This window comes from Macrobrachium rosenbergii, chromosome 39 (assembly GCF_040412425.1).
Source record: "Macrobrachium rosenbergii isolate ZJJX-2024 chromosome 39, ASM4041242v1, whole genome shotgun sequence".
Classification (NCBI taxonomy): Eukaryota; Metazoa; Arthropoda; class Malacostraca; order Decapoda; family Palaemonidae; genus Macrobrachium; species Macrobrachium rosenbergii.
In genome coordinates, this window is record NC_089779.1 from 17801474 (window position 1) to 17825316 (window position 23843).

Genomic DNA, 23843 nt, shown 5'->3' on the forward strand with positions numbered 1-23843 from the left:
TATAACATGGCTGCTTCGTAAACCTTTTGGAGAAATTGGTCGTAGGTCATTGAGTTGATGAAGCTTTTAAGAAATTTATAATTACACTCCGGTTTAAATGTATACACAGACCCGCATGTGTCTGTATACATATATATATACTAGTATATATGTATGTATATGTATTTATATATATAATATATGTATATATATGATGTTTATTACTTTCGAAGTTCCCCATTTTTTCTCTCTCTCTCTCTCTCTCTCTCTCTCTCTCTCTCTCTCTCTCTCTCTCTCTCTCTCTCTCTCAGAGACAGAGAGAATGTGCAATTACTGGTATCTGCCTTATTTTAGCAATTTCTATCACGAAAAATTTAATCATACATAAAAGTCTTGTATTGGAACACCCCTCCCCTTCCCCCTCCCATCCCACCCCCTCCTCCTCCCATCCCATTCTATCACCCAGTGACGCCCTGTCACATATCCTTTTCGTAACGGTAACGGTCTCAACGCAAGGATTAATGTAGCCTTTAGACTTTTCAAATAACGAACCCCGTTCCTGTTGCAGCTCGACTCCACGGAAATTTATGATCATGACACTCTATATAAATAAGAATTCAATCTCCCTTCAGGGGATACGTGTTCTCAGGTCAGGTCAGGTCAGTTAGTATGTTTTTTCAGACAACTTTTTCGTTTGTGCCATATTTCCAACACTGGATTATTTAAGGCGTGGAATTGTGCTTTAGTGTGTGTGCGTGTATGGAGAGAGAGAGAGAGAGAGAGAGAGAGAGAGAGAGAGAGAGAGAGAGAGAGGGGGCGGCTGTTATAAACTTGACTTTACTCTCGTGACTTTCTTACAAATTTTTTCATACAACTTCTTTGTTCGTGTCGTATTTCCAACCCCTTGGTTATGGAGAGAGAGAGAGAGAGAGAGAGAGAGAGAGAAATTGTGCAATAGTGTGTGTGTGTGTGTGTGTGTGTGTGGAGAGAGGGAGAGAAAGAGGGAGAAAAATTTTGCATTAGAGTGTGTGTTTGGGGAGAGAGAGAGAGAGAGAGAGAGAGAGAGAGAGAGAGAGAGAGAGAGAGAGAGAAATTGTGCCTTAGTGTGTATGTGTATGTGTGTGTTTATGGAGAGATAGAGAGAGAGAGAGAGAGAGAGAAAGTGGCCCAACCCGTGTCAACACAACACACAAACTTACCAAGTCTTAACCAAAACAATGCAAGCGACACCACTCACGTAGCATCACTCCAAGCACGATTATTCATCGCATCTCTCTCTTTGCCGTTGCAGCTCGACGCCGAGACGGACGACGACGCCCTCGTGGCGGTGCTGGTCGGCCAGACCATCCGGGAGGCGGTGCTGGAGGTGGCCCACGAGGAACAGGCGGAACAGGCCCGAATTAACAGCCTGGCAGCTGACTCCATCTCTTCTTTCCTCAAGGTAAGGCTGATGGTAGTATGACAGCTACAGGGTGTCGCAGAATGAAGAGACAGTTACAGGGTGTCGCAGAATGAAGAGTAGGTTCTTTGCAGCGGCCCTTCCTTGGTCTCTTAGCTGTTATAACCCCTTTCATTCCTTTTACTGTACCTCCATTCATATTCTCTTTCTCCCTTCTTACTTTCCTCAGTCCTCTCCTAACAATTATTTCATAGTTATCTGCTAGCTTTTCTTTTGTTTTGCGCCTTTAGAACTTTTTTTTTATTAATATCTTTTTCAGTGCTGAATGACCTCATAGGTCCCAGAGATTTTTCTCCCGTTACACCTTTGAAACCTTCTTTTCTCTATTCTCAATATCGCTTTCAGTGCTGAATGACCTCATAGGTCCCAGAGATTTTCCTCCCGTTACACCTTTGAAACCTCCTTTTCTTTATTCTCAATTTCCCTTTCAGTGCTGGATGACCTCATAGGTCCAAGCGCTTGGCCTTTGGCCTGAATTTTATACTCCATTCCATTCCTTTCAAAGAAATCTACAGTTATTATTTGGGAGGAAGAAAGAAAACTCCATCGACAGGACACAAGGTCAGAATCTCTCCTTCGGATTATTGTATCGTCGTCACCTTTTACCCTTTCGGACGAATCCATTCTTAAACAAGTTTCTTTATTCCGAGGCCTAACCTTCTCCGACGTCCTTGCAATTCCATATCCCAATAGGTTCCTGGTCTTTTTTTTTGTCTCGCGTCCATTCCACTCGATATTTTTGGGAAGTCTCTCGCTGATCGCTTATTATTGATGTCTATATTTTCGGCCAGATAGGTAGGACGGAGTTAAAGAGGGAATACATGATTGATGTCGCCCTTTTAGGGATAAACTTCTCTCTCTCTCTCTCTCTCTCTCTCTCTCTCTCTCTCTCTCTCTCTCTCTCTCTCTCTCTCTCTCTCCGTCGACATTTGCAAACGTTTCCCGGTTTTCGGTCGTAGGCGACGAATACCGTAAGAAGTGGAATGGCCGTTTATGTGAAAAATATTTATACAGATGCTCCGTAAACCTTCTTTTAGACGAAAGTATCTTTTAAAAAATGCGAATACAAACAAAGTGATTATTGAAAAAAATCATATCTTTGACTGTACGATTAATAAAGACATTATTGGAAATAGAAATAGGATTACTACCTTATCGACAGACTGCAAGAGAAAAATATTTTACACAATTATCCCGAATATTTTCAGTGTTGCATTTTAAACTTATCATCATGGAAGAACTATTTATTGATAGATTAATAATCACCTCGTCAATATCTCTGCATTATGTATATTTACCCTTTAAAATTCAAAGCCATAAGTGTTAAGAGCAAAAGAAAATTCACAATTTATGGATTTTTTTTTTTTTTTTTGCTAGAGAGAGAGAAAGAGACAGGTATCGTGTACATTACCTATCAATCCGGAGAGGAACCTGCGATAGAATAACCAATATTATTCATCCGTGAAAATCGTGCATATTGGCTTCGATAGGTCTCTCCACCCACCCACCCACCCCCACCTTTCATGGATTTCCTGTAATCGAGAATCCAGGAATATTCCGGATATTTGCGACGTTTTGCGGATTCTGCGTTCGATGTCCAAAGGCTAAAGAGGGTTTTTATTTTTTGTAATGGTCAGCTGAGATATTCGTTATTGATCAGCTGAACCCTGATTTTATATGGAGTTAAGAGGCATTTGATATTTTTAGCAGAGAGCTATGCATGATATATTTGCTTTACATTTTATACGAGGCATTAAATCGTTTTGATATTATAGAGGTGATCTTGACTTATTCTTGAATGCTGCAAGTTGTATGGTGCTTGTCAACTTATCAACTTGTAGTTTGAGTTGGTAAGTTGGTCATTCCACTTATTTGCCATCGGCAATATACTTATCTGTTATCTGGTAAATATATCAGAAATGCAACTTCCCAAAATTGAATTCCTCTGTGTTTTAAATTCTTCATTTGCCGGACAATTCTCACGGTGATGTTTTCTCTTGCTTCTTCTCAAAGCTTTATCTTTATTTAGTTTTTTCTCAGAGCTCAGATTCATTTAGGAGAGAAACCATTGACGTAGTTTAGTTTTTTCTCAGACCCAGTTCTTTTCTCACTAGACTTTCATTTCCTGTGCGTATAAATTGTCAATTCGTCTATCGTTTTTCTCGTTAAGCTTTCGTCCAGACAAGACCTTTTTATTGTGTCTCTGCATAAATAGTTCATTCCTTTTTTCGATTTTTAATCAAAATAAGATCTAAATTAACTTTTTAGTTTTCTGAAAAGAAAACTGTTGTTCCGGCTTTGCCTGTCCATCCGCACTTTTCCTGTCCGCCCCCAGATCTTAAAAGCTACTGAGGCTAGAGGGCTGCAAATTGTTATGTTGATCATCCACCCTCCAAACATCAAACATACCAAATTGCAGCCCTCTAGCATCAGTAGTTTTTATTTTACTCAAGGTTCAAGTTAGCCACAATCGTGCGTCTGGCAGTGATATAGGCCAGGCCACCACCGGGCCTTGGTTAAAGTTTCATGGTCCGCGGCTCATACAGCATCATACGGAGACCACCGAAAGATAGGTCTGTTTTCGGTGGCCTTTATTATACACTGCAAAGAAAACTCGATTGCGCCGAAGAAACTTCCGCGTATTTTTTACTTGTTCTAATTAAGCTTTCATCCAGACATGACATTTTTGTCATTGTATTTTATTGTCTCTGCATAAATAGTTCATTCCTTTTATCGGTTTTTGTATTGAAGTATCATCCAGGTACAATTTGTTTTTTATTGGACCTAATAATGCCATGTTCCAATATATATTCATTTCCCCTTCTTGGAAATTATTTCTGAAACTCTATTTAAAATCCGACCTCGACGCCAGTTGCAATATACTTTTTTTATATTTAAAATGAGTCTTCATTTTCAGTTACGGTTTTTTTTAATATATTTTTGTTTTGTTTTTTGCTTCTACCTCTTCAGGGAATGTATTTGCTAACTGCTTTTGATCCTGAATGCAATTGCCTTTGTTCAGGGAGTTGTTTTGATTTGTGTTTTTTTTTTTTACTTTTTTTTCCACACCTCGTAAATGGATGGACCTCCTGTCTTTAATATTTCTTGTCATTGTCGCCTATTTCCTTGTTCTTTTTGCTGTCTTCGTATGTCTTTTTGTTTTTGTTCTTGTTCTGGTACGTGACCTTGTTTTAGTTTGCACTTTTTACATAGACGCCTTTATACCTTTCAACAGTCTTTCATTATTATTATTATCATTATTATTATTACTACTACTATTATTATTATTATTATTATTATTATTATTATTATTATTATTATTATTAATTAGATGATGGTCCCTATTCATATGGAACAAGCCCACCACAGGGGCCACTGACTTGAAATTCAAGCTTCCAAAGATTATTATTATTATTATTATTATTATTATTATTATTATTATTATTATTATTATTGCTATTATTATTATTATTATTATTATTATTATTATTATTATTACTATTATTATTATTATTATTATTATTCAGAAGATGAACCCTACTTATATGGGATAAGCCCATCACAGGGGCCACTGACTTGAAATTCAAGCTTCCAAAGAATTTTATGATGTTCATTAGAAAGAAGTAACAGAATGTAATGGGAAACACAGAAAGAGGAGATCGGTCATTAGAAAAACAGATAAATTAACAAATTAATTGATAAATAAATAAAATGTAAGTAAATTATTAAAATACGAAGAGAATTGTGTGAGGGTAGAAAGGAGATAACAAGAACATTCGAAGAAATCTGGAGTACTATAAAGAGATGAAAAGCCCAAAAAATAAATTAGTTTTTTCAGTCCATAAAGAAGGAAAACCCTGCTCTCTCTCTCTCTCTCTCTCTCTCTCTCTCTCTCTCTCTCTCTCTCTCTCTCTCTCTGTGTGTTTGAAAGTGTTATGTGACAGTTGTCTTAAATATCTAACTTCTCTCTTAGCACAAAAGGTTCGAGTTAGACTCGGGAAGATATTCGTTGCCTTTTGAATAGAATATTTACTGAGTCTCAAGTTAGACTCAGGAAGAAATTCGTTACCCTTTAAATAGGATATTCACTGTGATTTTGTCGTCTTCGGTAGCTTGCAAATTCGTCCAGATTTGTAAAATTGTCATTTTTTTATTGATTAACTTTTTGAGAGAGAGAGAGAGAGAGAGAGAGAGAGAGAGAGAGAGAGAGAGAGAGAGAGAGAGAGAGTTGCGCGATCAGATAAAAATGGAGTATGAAAATACTTAAAAGTTAAACATGAATAGGAGTTTTTTGTCACTTCATGTTCCTAAAGTGTAGGAAAATAACTTTGATACTTAAAAAGGTTTGATGGCCTGAAAGGGGAGTAGAAGTTGTAACATTTTTTTAAATATATGACTTGAATCAATGAAACCACTTCCTTTTAGCTTTGAAAATCGGGGGCTGACAAGTATTAGCCTGTTTTTTTTTTTTTTTTTTTTTTTTTTTTTTTTTTTTTTTTTGTAACAAAAGAAAAACGCTGATGCTGGAAAATTCTTTCTCACTTACAAAATATGACACATATAAAATCTGACATTTTTCCCTGTTTTACAAATGCAATTGATAAAAAAAATCATCAGTATATTTTTCCTTAACAAATTATGGAGGATTTAAATTTACCATTTTCCCTGGGTAAAAATAATATATATGTCCTCTGTCACAAAACTGAAAGCTTCTTATACCTCTTGTGACAGGAAAGAGATGATAGCGTTCCAGACGCCGGGAACACAGAATGATTAGGAAAATAACGGAGCCAGTTGGTATTATTGTTGTATATTACATATGTATATTGTATTTGTATTGCATACGGTCAAAAGCGATGATATTGATAAATATACTGAAGTGTTTGTGGACGATGGGGTCATCAAAGGTCAAGAATAAGGTCACTGCTGCCAACCCAGTGACCTCATCCTTGACCTTAAATGACCCCATCGTCCCCAAACGCACATACACACACACACACACACACACACACACACACACACACACACACACACATATATATATATATATATATATATATATATATATATATATATATATATATATACTGTATATATGTATATATGTATACCTGTGTATATACTCACACACACACATATATATATATACCGTATATATATATTTATATATTGTTTCTACGCTAAGTTATGTTCCAATTATCCATTGTCCCTTAAACCTGAAGTTAAAAACCGAGAACTTCTTAATCATTTCTTTATTATCTTCCTTCATTTTTAGCGACGTTCGTGATTCTCTATCCCTCTCTCTTTACTCCCGCTTTCCTTTCTTCCCTCATTTAGCGTTTGCGAGGAATTTCGTGTTTTAGAGGTGGTACCGGTTTCCAATATGACGCGGAGACTGTGACATTTCTAAGTTGTCGATAATACGATATCATTGACCAACATCCCTCTCTCTCTCTCTCTCTCTCTCTCTCTCTCTCTCTCTCTCTCTCTCTCTCTCTCTCAGTACTTTGTAAATTGTACCCCCATTGCCCTCTCTCTCTCTCTCTCTCTCTCTCTCTCTCTCTCTCTCTCTCTCTCTCTCTCAGTACTTTTTAAATTGCATCCCATCCCCCCCCTCTCTCTCTCTCTCTCTTTCTCACAGTACTTTGTAATTTTTACCCCATTCCCCCTCCTCTCTCTCTCTCTCTCTCTCTCTCTCTCTCTCTCTCTCTCTCTCTCTCTCTCTCTCTCTCTCTCTCTTAGAGTGAAGGTACTTTTTCTGGGTAAAACTGACAAAAAAAAGGGTGATTTAAATACACAAATCTTAATTATCAAGAAAAATTATATTCCCATTGTTTTGCTTTCATCATAGAGCCTAAATAGGGTACAGTCCATGCCCAAATCTGTCGTGGTTCCTTATCCCGCCATTCGCGAGCGATTTCGTATATTCGTAGGCGTAGCTGATTTGCAATACGAGGCGACCAGTATTTTCGTCGAGAGCGGAAACCCAGGTTAAAATGTTGCGCACATCGACTCACTATTGACTAATACATCGATTTGCGGTTATGAGTAATTCGCAATACCACGCAACAAAAACGGAGGTGGTCTTCATATTATGCAGATTGCCCGCCATTAATCTTGGTCATACGCCCTACCCCTCGAAAGAAGGAAGGAAATGGCGTAGTCTACTGGTGGGCGTGGTTCAGGAAATAATTCATGCTCAATGACGAAACCGTAGACGGTGATTCTCAAACTGGCTTGCCACAGACAGTACCTAGGGGTGCCGCAAGATTGTCATGAATTTTGTCTTGGCTAGGTCATCTCAGTGAACGTTTCTAAAAGTAAAAAAATTTGCAGAAGTGTTCATATAAGTATTACCAGTGTGTGTGTACTTAATATATATAGTATGGATAATAATTTTATTCATTAAATAAGAAAGCAATTCATACGATATGGTGGGATGGTGAAGAAGGGTTGCCACAGTAATGATTACATTAGTTAAGTTCCATCGCTAAAAAAAAAAAGATTGAGAACCACTGCCCTAGACAAAAGCGCGTACCTCGAGAGAAGAAGAAGAAGAGGTACAGACGTAAATATAAACAAAAAGGTCATTTCTAATAATAAAATCCTGGTTAAAACTCCCATTGCGAATTGATATGATAATCTTGACCACGCGTCCTACCGCTTAGGACAGGAAGAAGATGATAAACAACTGACCACCTGCTGGCAACATTCAGTTACGAAACCGCCAGTGTTTGAGGCGGAATGAGGAAACTGATTTTAAGAAGCTTTTTTTTTTCTTTTCTTCTCAAGAATTCCTATTTAGAGTCGTGCCCAATCGACTGCAGCTTGTCGGCAATACAGATTGCCTAGAAAATGGGATAGTGTAGCCAATAGAGATTAGGAGACATTATGAACTAGATTAGATCATACACCATGGTATTGGTCGCTGCATACGCCTCTGTTTAAAAGGGGATTTTTTTTATGTCATGTTTATTTCTTAGCCTTTTAGTTTTCAACTTAATTTTTTCAATGGAATTTTTGTTCCTTTTAAGACTCGAAGAATATCGTTTAGAATACGGATGTTTGACTAAGATTCTCATTGTAGAATTGTTTTCAGTATATAAAGATATGGAACAGAGCTGAACTCGCTCGGTCAAGAAAGAGAGAGAGAGAGAGAGAGAGAGAGAGAGAGAGAGAGAGAGAGAGAGAGAGAGAGAGAGAATATACAGTAACATACGTCACACCAGATTGATTCAAGCACAAAGTGCATGAAACGAAAGCGCCACTTACACATGCAAGCAATTCAGATCAGAGTTGGTGGGTTTCGCCACTTAGTCGACCCGGGAGATATTTTCTTTTTTTTTCTGCAGTGGGGGAATGCCATAGCGGAAGTGACAAGTGGGTCACCCTTCTTTTTTATACTGACCTCATTAAAAAAGAAAGGAGAGTTAGATTATATTTGATACTTTGACGACATAATAAGGGTCGTAAAGATAAAGTGATAAAGTTTATAATCGATTATTGTGACAGTACTATGTTGATGACACTTGTAGAGTTGTTGATAAGATTAATGATATTTTGATGAAAGATATTCTATCAACAGTTGTAAGAGTACTGATAATTATTTTGACATTCATAGGAAGTTGTTGATAAAATGAATGATATTTTGATGAAAGGTATTTTATCAACACTTGTAAGAGTAATGATAATTATTTTGACATTCATAGAAAGTTGTTGATAGAATTAATGATATTTTGATGAAAGATATTTAATCAACAGTTGTAAGAGTAATAATGATAAATTAATGACACTCGTAGCCTTGTTGATAAAATTAATTATATATTTTGACGATAAATATTTGATTTCCAGTTGTCAGAGTAATGATAATTATAATGATACTGACGTCAAATTGCTTATGAAACTTGAAGTAGGTCATGTCTGTGTTCGTGAATATATCTTAAGAATCATTTGACAGGGTTTAATGAAATTTTGCAGCTACATTCATGAGGTGACCTTTAAGATGGTTAGTTTATAGGATATACTTTTTATAGGTCAAATTTCAAGGTTACAGATTTTCCGTGGTTTTTAAGCTTACCATGAATGACCTTGAAGGTCAAAGTTCAAGGTTACAAATTTTCCATGATTTTAAAGCTTACCATGAGTGACTTTGGAGGTCAAAGTTCAAGGTTGCAGATTTTCCGTGGTTTTTAAGTTTAACAAAATTCACCTTAACCCTTTCGCTGCAAAATTTATTTTGATTCTCATTCCTAGCTAATTGCACATTTAAAAATTCTTCCAGTTTAAAAAAAAAATATTACTACATCATTAAGCCATATATTTTCAGGATTGAACTTTGTTTTAGCTTGCGAGTAACAAATGTTTAAAAAAATTTATTAAAATGTGGAAGAAATTTTAAAAAATGAAATTTCGTTGGATTCTGAGATGTTTGTCAATGGCACAATTAACCCTTCCAATATGCACTATCACTGTATGATATACCAATGTTCCATATTTGCAACACTTCTTGTACATTCTGTCTAAATGCTATACTTCAAAATATGTACAAAATAATTTAAATACCTTTATTAGTGATGCTAAACATCCTTTTTCCACACCATCAATTTGATATCTGCCCCTTGTAAATAATATACTGTATACTCTGAAACCTGACGTATCTAATATGAAGCTATTTTTACTCATAACTTTCAATGGTAGGTTTGTGAACTGACCCCACTTTTATATCCATGGAGGATAAATCTCTCCGTTGGTGATACCTTGATCTTTTAGGCAAAGGTTGCTTCTCATTGATTTAGTAATTAATTTAATAACTAATTTATTAATTTATTTTGTCCTTTTTAATAAGTGAGATCTCTTCTTTCTGTATTTCCCTTTACCCCCTGTTACTTATTCCTAGTGAACACCTTAATATTCTTTGGAAGCTTGAATTTCAAGTCAGTGGCCCCTGTGGTGGGCTTGTTCCATATGAATAGGTTTCATCTTCTGAATAATAATAATAATAATAATAATAATAATAATAATAATAATAATAATAATAATAATAATAATAATATAATAATAATAATAATGGGGAAATGTATATGTACATATACATGACTGTGGATTTGTTTCTCCATTTTAAGACTCATGGTACTATGAGTATTTTTTAATGATAATAATAATAATAATAATAATAATAATAATAATAATAATAGCTATCAAAAAATAGAAATATTTATTTGATCATTTGGGTACGTGATTATCTAACTACCTTTTGAGCCTGCATGGATTATTGTATTGCCCACCTATTTGGGATCATTATCATTTAATTCAACTTCAGTCTGTATGCATGATTCAGCAACATCAACGCAAGAGTCTGTTCTAGGGGTATAATCACCATCATCGTTATAAGCATCATTATCATTGTCACTTTCCACCAGATCAGGATCACGTGTATCATAATCAGATAGTGAATCAGAAGCAAATAATGTATCCTCGATTTCTTCCAGTGAAATATAAGTATGTATCTATGTGTGTGTATATATATATATATATATATATATATATATATATATATATATATATATATATATATATATAAAAGTTAAGTATATCTTAGTTTAACCAGACCACTGAGCTGGTTAACAGCTCTCCTAGGGCTGGCCTGAAGGATTAGACTTATATATATATATATATATATATATATATATATATATATATATATATATATATATATATATATATATATATATATATATATAGCCCAAACTTTTACTCTATCATTTAGAGAGAGAGAGAGAGAGAGACTGTCTGGTACAACAGTGGGGCTGAGACAGGATGTGTGTGTGGTGTCTACGCGCTGTTATTTGAAAATAAGGTGGCTTTGTGCCAGCACGGGCTCTTGCTCATAGAGACAGCCCATAAGAGTCTCCTGATGATATATGCAAATGATAAAGACGGTCAGGACTCAGAGATAATATTTAATGATGCGAAAAGCCATAAAGACGAGTCTCCACGGTCGTTTGGCATTTTTATGGGTTTGGCGATGCATGAACTGGAAAAATCTTAAAATTTTTCTCAAGAAAATATTTGAAATTCTGAAAAAAAAGAAAGAAAAATGTGAGAGGGAAATGAATATAAGCTGAAGAGTGGGTTCTGTCCGTACAGACTCCTAAATGGATCTACAACTTCTTGTTCCTTGCCTCGGCCTAGCAGCAGTTCTTTGGTGCACTTTTGTGCAGTGGAATCTCAGCGGAATCCGTCAACATGGACCCAGGTCTGGAAACAGCCTTTGGAATCAAGAATTGGCTTCTGGTTGCTGTTTTTGGATTGGCTAGCAATGGAAAAGCAGCTGGAAGAGGAGATAACGAGGATGAAAGTAGAAAATAAGCGACTGACTAAGAACGCTGACGCTGTTCAACAGCCGAGTGATGCCCTAAGCAACAAGGTAACGAGCTTGACTGCTCGGTTGGCAAAGCTCAATTGTCAAATCCGTCAATAGCAGGTCACCTTTAGACGGAACTGCGTGAGATGGAAGAAGAAAGGATGCGGATGACTGAACGAATCCAAGGACTGGTCAGTTGGCAAAGCTCAATTGTCAAATCCGTCAATAGCAGGTCACCTTTAGACGGAACTGCGTGAGATGGAAGAAGAAAGATGCGGATGACTGAACGAATCCAAGGACTGGTCAGTTGGCAAAGCTCAATTGTCAAATCCGTCAATAGCAGGTCACCTTTAGACGGAACTGCGTGAGATGGAAGAAGAAAGGATGCGGATGACTGAACAAATCCAAGGACTGGTCAGTTGGCAAAGCTCAATTGTCAAATCCGTCAATAGCAGGTCACCTTTAGACGGAACTGCGTGAGATGGAAGAAGAAAGGATGCGGATGACTGAACGAATCCAAGGACTGGTCAGTTGGCAAAGCTCAATTGTCAAATCCGTCAATAGCAGGTCACCTTTAGACGGAACTGCGTGAGATGGAAGAAGAAAGGATGCGGATGACTGAACGAATCCAAGGACTGGTCAGTTGGCAAAGCTCAATTGTCAAATCCGTCAATAGCAGGTCACCATTAGACGGAACTGCGTGAGATGGAAGAAGAAAGGATGCGGATGACTGAACGAATCCAAGGACTGGTCAGTTGGCAAAGCTCAATTGTCAAATCCGTCAATAGCAGGTCACCTTTAGACGGAACTGCGTGAGATGGAAGAAGAAAGATGCGGATGACTGAACGAATCCAAGGACTGGTCAGTTGGCAAAGCTCAATTGTCAAATCCGTCAATAGCAGGTCACCTTTAGACGGAACTGCTGAACAGCGAGATGGAAGAAGAAATGGATGGATGACTGAACGAATCCAAGGACTGGTCAGTTGGCAAAGCTCAATTGTCAAATCCGTCAATAGCAGGTCACCTTTAGACGGAACTGCGTGAGATGGAAGAAGAAAGGATGGATGACTGAACGAATCCAAGGACTGGTCAGTTGGCAAAGCTCAATTGTCAAATCCGTCAATAGCAGGTCACCTTTAGACGGAACTGTGTGAGATGGAAGAAGAAAGGATGCGGATGACTGAACGAATCCAGGACTGGTCAGTTGGCAAAGCTCAATTGTCAAATCCGTCAATAGCAGGTCACCTTTAGAGGGAACTGCGTGAGATGGAAGAAGAAAAGGATGCGGATGACTGAACGAATCCAAGGACTGGTCAGTTGGCAAAGCTCAATTGTCAAATCCGTCAATAGCAGGTCACCTTTAGACGGAACTGCGTGAGATGGAAGAAGAAAGGATGCGGATGACTGAACGAATCCAAGGACTGGTCAGTTGGCAAAGCTCAGTTGTCAAATCCGTCAATAGCAGGTCACCTTTAGACGGAACTGCGTGAGATGGAAGAAGAAAAGATGCGGATGACTGAACGAATCCAAGGACTGGTCAGTTGGCGGATGAAAGTCAGTTCAGCTCAATTGTCAAATCCATCAATAGCAGGTCACCTTTAGACGGAACTGCGTGAGATGGAAGAAGAAAGGATGCGGATGACTGAATGAATCCAAGGACTGGTCAGTTGGCAAAGCTCAATTGTCAAATCCATCAATAGCAGGTCACCTTTAGACGGAACTGTGTGAGATGGAAGAAGAAAGGATGCGGATGACTGAACGAATCCAAGGACTGGTCAGTTGGCAAAGCTCAATTGTCAAATCCGTCAATAGCAGGTCACCTTTAGAGGGAACTGCGTGAGATGGAAGAAGAAAGGATGCGGATGACTGAACGAATCCAAGGACTGGTCAGTTGGCAAAGCTCAATTGTCAAATCCGTCAATAGCAGGTCACCTTTTAGACGGAACTGCGTGAGATGGAAGAAGAAAAGATGCGGATGACTGAACGAATCCAAGGACTGGTCAGTTGGCAAAGCTCAATTGTCAAATCCGTCAATAGCAGGTCACCTTTAGACGGAACTGTGTGAGATGGAAGAAGAAAGGATGGGATGACTGAACGAATCCAAGGACTGGTCAGTTTGCAAAGCTCAATTGTCAAATCCGTCAATAGCAGGTCACCTTTAGACGGAACTGCGTGAGATGGAAGAAGAAAAGATGCGGATGACTGAACGATTCCAAGGACTGGTCAGTTGGCAAAGCTCAATTGTCAAATCCGTCAATAGCAGGTCACCTTTAGAGGGAACTGCGTGAGATGGAAGAAGAAAAGATGCGGATGACTGAACGAATCCAAGGACTGGTCAGTTGGCAAAGCTCAATTGTCAAATCCGTCAATAGCAGGTCACCTTTAGACGGAACTGCGTGAGATGGAAGAAGAAAGGATGCGGATGACTGAACGAATCCAAGGACTGGTCAGTTGGCAAAGCTCAATTGTCAAATCCGTCAATAGCAGGTCACCTTTAGACGGAACTGTGTGAGATGGAAGAAGAAAGGATGCGGATGACTGAACGAATCCAAGGACTGGTCAGTTTGCAAAGCTCAATTGTCAAATCCGTCAATAGCAGGTCACCTTTAGAGGGAACTGTGTGAGATGGAAGAAGAAAGGATGCGGATGACTGAACGAATCCAAGGACTGGTCAGTTGGCAAAGCTCAATTGTCAAATCCGTCAATAGCAGGTCACCTTTAGACGGAACTGCGTGAGATGGAAGAAGAAAAGATGCGGATGACTGAACGAATCCAAGGACTGGTCAGTTGGCAAAGCTCAATTGTCAAATCCGTCAATAGCAGGTCACCTTTAGACGGAACTGTGTGAGATGGAAGAAGAAAGGATGCGGATGACTGAACGAATCCAAGGACTGGTCAGTTTGCAAAGCTCAATTGTCAAATCCGTCAATAGCAGGTCACCTTTAGACGGAACTGCGTGAGATGGAAGAAGAAAAGATGCGGATGACTGAACGAATCCAAGGACTGGTCAGTTGGCAAAGCTTCAATTGTCAAATCCGTCAATAGCAGGTCACCTTTAGAGGGAACTGCGTGAGATGGAAGAAGAAAAAGATGCGGATGACTGAACGAATCCAAGGACTGGTCAGTTGGCAAAGCTCAATTGTCAAATCCGTCAATAGCAGGTCACCTTTAGACGGAACTGCGTGAGATGGAAGAAGAAAGGATGCGGATGACTGAACGAATCCAAGGACTGGTCAGTTGGCAAAGCTCAATTGTCAAATCCGTCAATAGCAGGTCACCTTTAGACGGAACTGCGTGAGATGGAAGAAGAAAGGATGCGGATGACTGAACGAATCCAAGGACTGGTCAGTTGGCAAAGCTCAATTGTCAAATCCGTCAATAGCAGGTCACCTTTAGAGGAACTGCGTGAGATGGAAGAAGAAAGGATGCGGATGACTGAACGAATCCAAGGACTGGTCAGTTGGCAAAGCTCAGTTGTCAAATCCGTCAATAGCAGGTCACCTTTAGACGGAACTGCGTGAGATGGAAGAAGAAAGATGCGGATGACTGAACGAATCCAAGGACTGGTCAGTTGGCAAAGCTCAATTGTCAAATCCGTCAATAGCAGGTCACCTTTAGACGGAACTGCGCGAGATGGAAGAAGAAAGGATGCGGATGACTGAACGAATCCAAGGACTGGAAAGCGAACTCAGCCACTTTAGGACTGAGAAGGAAAACCTCCAGTTTCAACGTTCGATCACTGCAGGAGCAAGCTGGAGATATGTCGAGAGAAAATGACCCCCTCCAACGTCAGCTGCAAAAGAAGATGAAGCTTAGTCAGCAAGTTTACTGCATGCGGAAGACGAGGACCAACCGCTGGAAGAGACGGTGAGGCTGGCCAACAGCGCGAACGAGAATCTTCTTCTTTTGGAGGACGAGATGGAAGATCTGGAGGCGAAGAACGAAATCTTGATCCGAGACTTCAAGAACCTCCAGATGGCGAAGGAAAAGACTTAGAGGCGATCTCTGATAATGCAGGTCAGGACGACTCACTCATGTTTGCCGGAAGAACGATGATGTTATTTATACAAAGGAATCCATTCACTGCCTGTGTTTAGTTTCATATGTAAATATTCAGTTCGATTAGTTAGTATTCTTCATGTTATATTCAAGGACAAGAACATGAGCATCAAAAAGCTAATTTCACTTAATTCAAGGAATGCAATAATGAGCTGGCATCTAACCTTAGACGAAAAATAGTGATACCTTTATATAAATATATGTGTGTATATATATATATATATATATATATATATATATATATATATATATATATATATATATATATATATATATATATATATATATATATATATATATATATCTTAGTTCAGTTTGGCACTCGGGCATATAACAATAAATTTCTCAATGATATGAAAAGTCTAGAAAAATACCAGCTCTCTCTCTCTCTCTCTCTCTCTCTCTCTCTCTCTCTCTCTCTCTCTCTCTCTCTCTCTCTCTCTCTTTGGAGTCACATCCTCTGCTATGGGAAAATGCTTTATGTTGAAGAAATGTGTACATATGAGTGTATGTAACGCACACTTTAAATATACTTAAAAATATGCTTTCATGTACTTAAACTCTGACGCGGAATTTTATTTTTCTATTTTTCTTAATTTCGTCTTTTCTGATCATCTGAAATAACAATTATCTCTTTTACATAATATAATCCATCTTCCAAAATAGGAAAGTTAATAGAAAAACTAGAATTGTTTTACAATAACCTAGACTTTCTCCAAAAAAAATTCTCTATTAACTCTATTATCTATATTATCTCTATTTCTATTTTTTTTCTTAGATGATACAAGACGGAAACCTCGGCAATTATCAGATCGGTATAATGGTAAGAACAACAAAAATGCCCAAAAAATTTGATTGGTTGTGTGACATTAGCCTCATTATTTTTGTTATGCTCGGCCTTTACAAAAATTCAAAATTGGTTTGGAAATCTAGTGTTGAGAAGGTTCGGACTAAATAGTCAGTCGTTTTTCGTAGCTTCAAATTATAGCTCATTCACGAATAATAATGATTCTCACAGGATTTATTTATTTAATTTCTCATGGACACAGTTAAGTAAGTCGTACTGAAAGCGGTAGTCTGCCCTAAGATGGAAGACTGCAGTGTTTGCAAAAATAGAAAACTGAGAAAAATGGTAGATACTGCAGTTTTCCCTTGCCTTACTACTGATTTTGCAGACACTGCAAATGGGACCCCTTAAATAATCGTGGAAAGCATTGAAGAATCATTCTGAAGCTGCAGTAACTGTGTTTTACCGTTTCACGAGCCCAGTTGGTGGCATATCTCAGTTTCGAAAATTTTGCAGATACTGCAGTTTACCATTTTAGGGCAGAATAATATGGGACCCCCACTAAATAAAGCATTGAAGAATTATTTTTAAACTGCAGTAACTTGTGTATTAGGGTTTCACGAGTCCAATAGGTGGCATATCTCAATTTCGAAAATTTTGCAGATACTACAGTTTTCCATTTCAGGGATCTGCTGCAATTGAGGAAAATACTCCTTGACTCTTTAAATTGATGTTGATACCAATTACTGGCCTTTTAACTTCTTCCTGTTAGTTAATAACAATAAACAGACCTGTCTTGCGATTTTACCACTTCAAATTTTCTCGATTTTTTATCTTTTTCTTGCGTTTTTAGGCCAAAAGTTATCAACTTCTTCCAATAAGGCCAAGAGATATATGCTTTGAGTGGCTGGGTTGACGATTATTGTAAATGCGATCGATACCTCGTAAAGTAAGAATGTAAAAAAGAAGAAGAAGAAGAAGAAAAGAATCGAGGACGCTGTCTAAAGATAGCAAGAAATTCCTGCCGTCTGTGGGTGGGCGGACGAATTACTCGTTCCGCACAGCTCGGTAGACTTATTATCCCCGAAGCCGAAAGAGCCTCTTAAACGGATAATGAACTTAATAGGAGGGTTTGTGTCCCTAACTCTAATTTTGCAGCTTAATGGGCATGAGGCCAGGCTGAAACCTCGAAGTCTTGCCGTTCTGTACTGGTTGGGTAAATGAAGTCGAACAGTTTTTATTTTAAGATGCCATGTTTTTTATATATCTTTACTTCCACAGTTGGCGAAAATAATCGAGTTAAATCCATAGAAAGTGATGGAGGTACAGAGGCTTATAAATAAACTATGAAAATGGAATGAAACAGCCAGAGTTTTAATATGGCGACATTAAATTTTAATATATAACTGTCGCGTATAATATATTGCTGCCGTTTAAACGGATATTCCTCTCTTCCATTTTGTGCATTGCTTCTTGAATTTTAACTCGAAGAAGCCACGTCCCCAGAAAACACGATATCTTGAAAATTTCTAAACGGAGTCACTCTTATTCATGATTTTCATCACTCGAAGTGTCTGGGAATAATATTTTTATCTCCTGTAGCGTCTGAGAATAATATGATCTCAATCTCTCGAAGAGTCTGGCTAGCTTTCTACAGGAGAAGGATACGAATATATTACATATGCATGTGCTGTATTTTGTGTACGAGTATCATAAGTATCCGTAACTTAAATGTTTGTATGTGTATTTGTGTTACATACTTATTTATATGTACAGTATATATATATATATATATATATATATATATATATATATATATATATATATATATATATATATATATATATATATATATATATATATATATATATATATATATATGCAAATAACATACTCACTAGTAGCTCCATGTCCATTTCATTTTGACATTTGAAGACACGTGTTTCAGAATCACTGCACATAGACCCTAAGCTTTGCAGCCTCTTTGTGCCCACCAAGATTTGTGTTGCAGAATTATTATTATTATTATTATTATTATTATTATTATTATTATTATTATTATTATTATTATTATTTAATTTCTTGCTTTTTGGGAAATGGATGTTCATGCTGTTCTGTGTGTATTGTAATGTTTTAAGGCTTGGTGGCTTGAAATACTTATTGATGTTCTGTTTTGTTTGGTTTTATACGGATACAAAGTCTTTTATGTTAATTCACAGGGTGTGTACGAACCAAAATCTTATATGTAGAAATTTTACAGTCATGGAGTTTTATTTAAGAGATGTGGAGAAAGATTAAGTTCAGAGTGAAGTTAATGTTATTATAATAATCTGTAATTATTATTATTATTATTATTATTATTATTATTATTATTATTATTATTATTATTATTATTATTCAGGTGATGAACGCTATTCATATGGGACAAGCCCACAAAAGGGGCCACTGACTTGAAATTCAAGCTTCTAAAGAATATTATTATTATTATTATTATTATTATTATTATTATTATTATTATTATTATTATTATTATTCAGATGATGAACCCTGTTCATGTGGAACAAGCCCACAAATGGGGCCACTGACTTGAAATTCAAGCTCCCAAAGAATATTATGGTGTTCATTAGAAAGAAGTAACAGAAGGCGATGGGAAATACGGAAAGAAGAGATCACTTATTAAAAAAGGAAAAATAAATTAACAAATTAATAAACAGAAAAAATTAAGTAAATGATTAAAATACAGGAATTGTATCAGGCTAGTAATGCATTGCAGAAATTTAAAAAAAATTCTTAACTCAAAAAATTATTTTTTCAGGTGTGACCTTGAGATCATCACTTGGTAAAAAAATTTATTTTATTTTATTTCTGTCTTTTCTACTTTCAGCCTGAGGCCAACCCGGTTGAAGAAGAAGCTGCGAAAGGTAAATGTCTTTGTGATTTGTTCAGAAATTTATATCCTTTAGTGAGGTGAAACATATTCCCGTCTCCCTGATGTGTGTTAAAGGTTCTCTGTCACCAAGGTGTCCTCTGATATGAAAAGCTATCTGTCACATTGACAGGTGTCAAAATGCCCTCCAGAATGACGGGGGTAAACTTTCATTTAATGGAGTCACTGTCACTTCTTAGATATTAAAATGTCATATGATAACATTTATCATGTTGATAAAATGTCACATGATAATATTTATCATGTTGACCATGAGATTTACGTATTGAAAAGCTTCTGTTGTGATATTTTCACAAAGTGATTTGTGTTCGAAAGTCATCTGTTCGCAGTTAGGACGTGTCCACTTTGTAGTAAACATGTCGTGAACACAGGTTGGCGACTTCTTGCATCCATGTCAAAAAAGCTTGAAAACAAGGTAGTTGACTGTTGCATACATATAACAAGAGGTTGAAAACAAGTTGGCAGCTTGTTGCATACATATAACAAGAGGTTAAAAACAAGTCAAGCAATATGTTGCATCCATATAACAAGAGGTTGAAATAGTCAGCAACTCGTTGCATACATATAACAAGAGGTTGAAAACAAGTCAGCAACTTTTTACATACATAGAAGAGGTTGAAAACAAGTCGACAGCTTGTTGCATACATATAGCAAGAGGTTGAAAACAAGTCACAGCTTGTTGCATACATATAACAAGAGGTTGAAAAGTTGGCGACCGTCAGTGGAGAACGAATCATTGGTCAGTGCTGGGTAATCGTTTAAAGCAATGGTTAGGACTACCAGTATGTCTCCAACTTGTATTCAACATGTTTGTGACGTGTGTGTGATATGATACCGACGTGTTTATGACCTATTTTACTATCAAAGTAGTTTCTGCCACGAACTACATTATTAAGGTCCCTTCTTTACCTTATGTAGAAGTTTGAATATTCAGTCTCACACAATTCAGCAGGTATACAACTCTGTTACCATTTATACAATGTATGAAACAAGAAACTTTATCATTGTACTGAGGGATTTTCACCACCACTGAGCCCTTCATAGACTTAAATAAGGATATATTCCTAGATGAAAGGTGGCCTTTGAAGGAAGACAATTTGAATGAAATTTGATTGCAGAAGGCAGTGTAGGTGGTGGTACACTGTAGGCAAAATTCTCAACTCCCACCCAACTCGGCGTGTGTCTGTCCTCTTGGTATGAGACATATTTCCATATTTCATCTGATTTTCAACTGGCTTTTACTTTACAGCTAATTTCTCTAGCCTTGGCATTTACTTTTTGTACCAATTCTGCACAAGTAACGTAACTAGATAGGCCCCAAGCACCAATCAGAACAATTCGTTGACGATTTAGCTACAAAAAGCCTCAAAAAATAAGTAAATGTAAGTAAAAGAATTTTATTTTTCATTATTTGCCTTCATATGAATGTAATGATTTTGAGTAGGAGTTGTTCCTTTCGCCAAAAACAAAGTCTCAGATGCACTAAGCAAATTCTATCTGCAGGCGACGAAGAAGAGGAGGAGGAAGGAGAATCCGCCGCCCCTGAAGAACGCGAGGAACCCGAAGGAAAGGAACAGACTCCTGACGAAGAGGAAGCCCCTAGGATGGAGGAAGTGAGCTCTCCTGATCCCAAAGATGAGGTGAATGACGTCACGGGAGGGGAGGTAAGGAGGGGGAGGGCGGTGGTGCCCCGGGTTAATTTGGAAATGTTATGGCTCTTTCATCATCCTCCCATTTTCTATTATCTTCCCATCTTTTATTTTCCCATTTTCTTTTACCCTCCCATTTTCTGTTACCTTCACATTTTCTATTACACCTATTTTCTTTTACATTCCCGTTTTATATTAAGCTCCCATTTTCTTTTACATTCCCATTTTATATTAAGCTTCCATTTTCTATTACCCTCCCATTTTCCATTACACTCGATTTTCTATTGCCTTCCCATTTTCTATTACCCTCCCATTTTAAATTGCCTTCCTATTTTCAGTTACCTTCCCATTTTCTATTACCCTTCCATTTTCTTTTACCCACCCATTTTCTGTTACGATCCCATTTTCTATGAACTCCCATTTTCTTTTACCGACGCATTTTCTATTCACTCCCATTTTCCATTACACTCATTTTCTATGACCCTCCCATTTTCTCTTACACTCCCGTTTTCTCTCACACTCCCATTTTCTATTATACTCCCATTTTCTATTACACTCCCATGTCATTCGCCTTATTATCCCTACCATTTCTTTTAACGTAAAGGTCTGAAATTTCAGTCTGAAATTTCATTTCCAAAACCTCTTGATCATTTTACCCTGAAGACTTACCGGATTTAAATGCTTTGTGATCATCGACAATAACTTATTATCTCTTTTGGGTGAAATATTCCAGTTAAAATGTTCGCACATAATAATTTTGGACATTCTTCACCCATTCCGGGATCACGAGAGAATAATTATATTCATTATCATCCATTTTAATGTTGTCATTTATCGTCTTTACATGATTTTTTTCATATTTTTGTCAATACTTGGTATTTCAGGGGGTTTTGTATACTTCCTGTTATTTTATACATCTTCAATTCTTTTTCTCGCGCGCTTCAGGCGTTGATCAAACAATGACTGCACGCATGTATGTGCAACCTCTGTTTATTGTGTCTTACTTTCCTGATATTTCATCGCATGTATTCGTCCTTCGTACATGAGCAGTTTTAGATTTTTAAAAAATCCACAGGAACGTTTATTTTTATATATATGTTTGTTTCTTGTCCCATGTGAGACCGGCACTTGAACATGCTTTGGAGAACAAAAACTGGAAATGTGAAAGATCCCAGTGCTTTACTGTGCAAGAAGTGTTATTATTATTATTATTATTATTATTATTATTATTATTATTATTATTATTATTATTCAGAATATGAACCTTATTCATACGGAACAAGCCCGCCACAGCGGCCATTGACTTGAAATTCAAGCTTCCAAAGAATATTATTATTATTATTATTATTATTATTATTATTATTATTATTATTATTATTATTATTATTATTATTATTGCTAAACCAGTGCTCTGAGCAATAGATAAACCTACACCTTGTTTGGTTATTAATACACATCACATCAACTTTGTATTTTAGCTTTTTTTTTTGTATTTCAGCAATTCAGGGGGTGCGAGAACTGACTGCTGATCTGAAAGGGGTGCATACATTGAAAAGGGTCAAGAACCACTGTTCTAAGGGGTTACATTGACTCGAAATCGGGTTTAAGAAGGAGGAAAACAAGGTCGTTAACATCCAGGGCATGACTCTCGCATGTCGTGTCACACACAGCAGAGGCTCACTGTGGTTTTATGTCATTTCGGATATCAGATCAAAGGATCAATACCCAGCCCGTTGAAATGACGAACAGGAATGCTATGAACTTTACCCGAGGAATTCTTTCTCTGAATCCTTTTATTATTCCTCTCATCCTTCCCTCTGTCTGTTAGTATGTCTGCCTGTATTTTGAGATTCGTTTCTCTACAGATTTTATTATTAATGCTGGGTATTTTTGTCTCTTGGAAAAGATTTTTTTTTTTTTTGTAACGTCTTCATTATATTTTATCGAGCGAAGGCCAAATTGGACACGCAACCCAGGTTTCTTATCTAAGCCAGACATTCGCGAAATGCGAAAATTGGCAACGAACGGCGATTGGTCTCCCAGCCCAGGGCACACCGTTAGACCCACTTCTTGAAAAATGGGAAAGTATAGGACTCAGAGAAAACGAAGGCAGGGAAAGAATTCCAGAGCTTGATGGTGCAAACTCGACAAGAGAGAAATTAATTAAATCACGTGGTAAAAGAACGAGCAGGAGGTTTTTGGCTGATAAAGCCTATCGCTGGATTTTTTTAAAATGTCCTGATCCCCTAGCTGCAACCTCGTGCATTCCTTTGACTGTACCTCCGTTCATATTCTCATTCTTCCATCTGACTTTCCACCCTGTCTAACAATTGTTTCATGATGCAACTGCTTTGAGGTTTTCCTCCTGTTACACCTTTCAGACCTTCTTACATACACAAACATCAAGTATTCATTTGTTTTCGTGGATATTATAGACGTTTTTAAAATTACCATTTTATAGATTGAGATTGATATTAATATCTTTGAAGAAATGTTTGTAAATTTGTGTGTGTACATGCACACACATATATAAATATATATATATATATATATATATATATATATATATATATATATATATGTGTGTGTGTGTGTGTGTG

The 23843-nt window shown here is 37.2% G+C and overlaps 1 protein-coding gene across 1 annotated transcript in view; it reads left to right on the forward strand.

Moving 5' to 3' along the window:
* The window catches only part of LOC136825616 (retinitis pigmentosa 1-like 1 protein), a 106030-nt gene that overhangs the window by 80692 nt on the left and 1495 nt on the right, over window positions 1-23843 (forward strand). The window contains exons 6-8 of the mRNA XM_067082203.1: window positions 1271-1420; window positions 19532-19568; window positions 21098-21258. Coding sequence (XP_066938304.1) covers window positions 1271-1420; window positions 19532-19568; window positions 21098-21258 — 348 coding nt within the window. The remainder of the gene's footprint in view (window positions 1-1270; window positions 1421-19531; window positions 19569-21097; window positions 21259-23843) is intronic.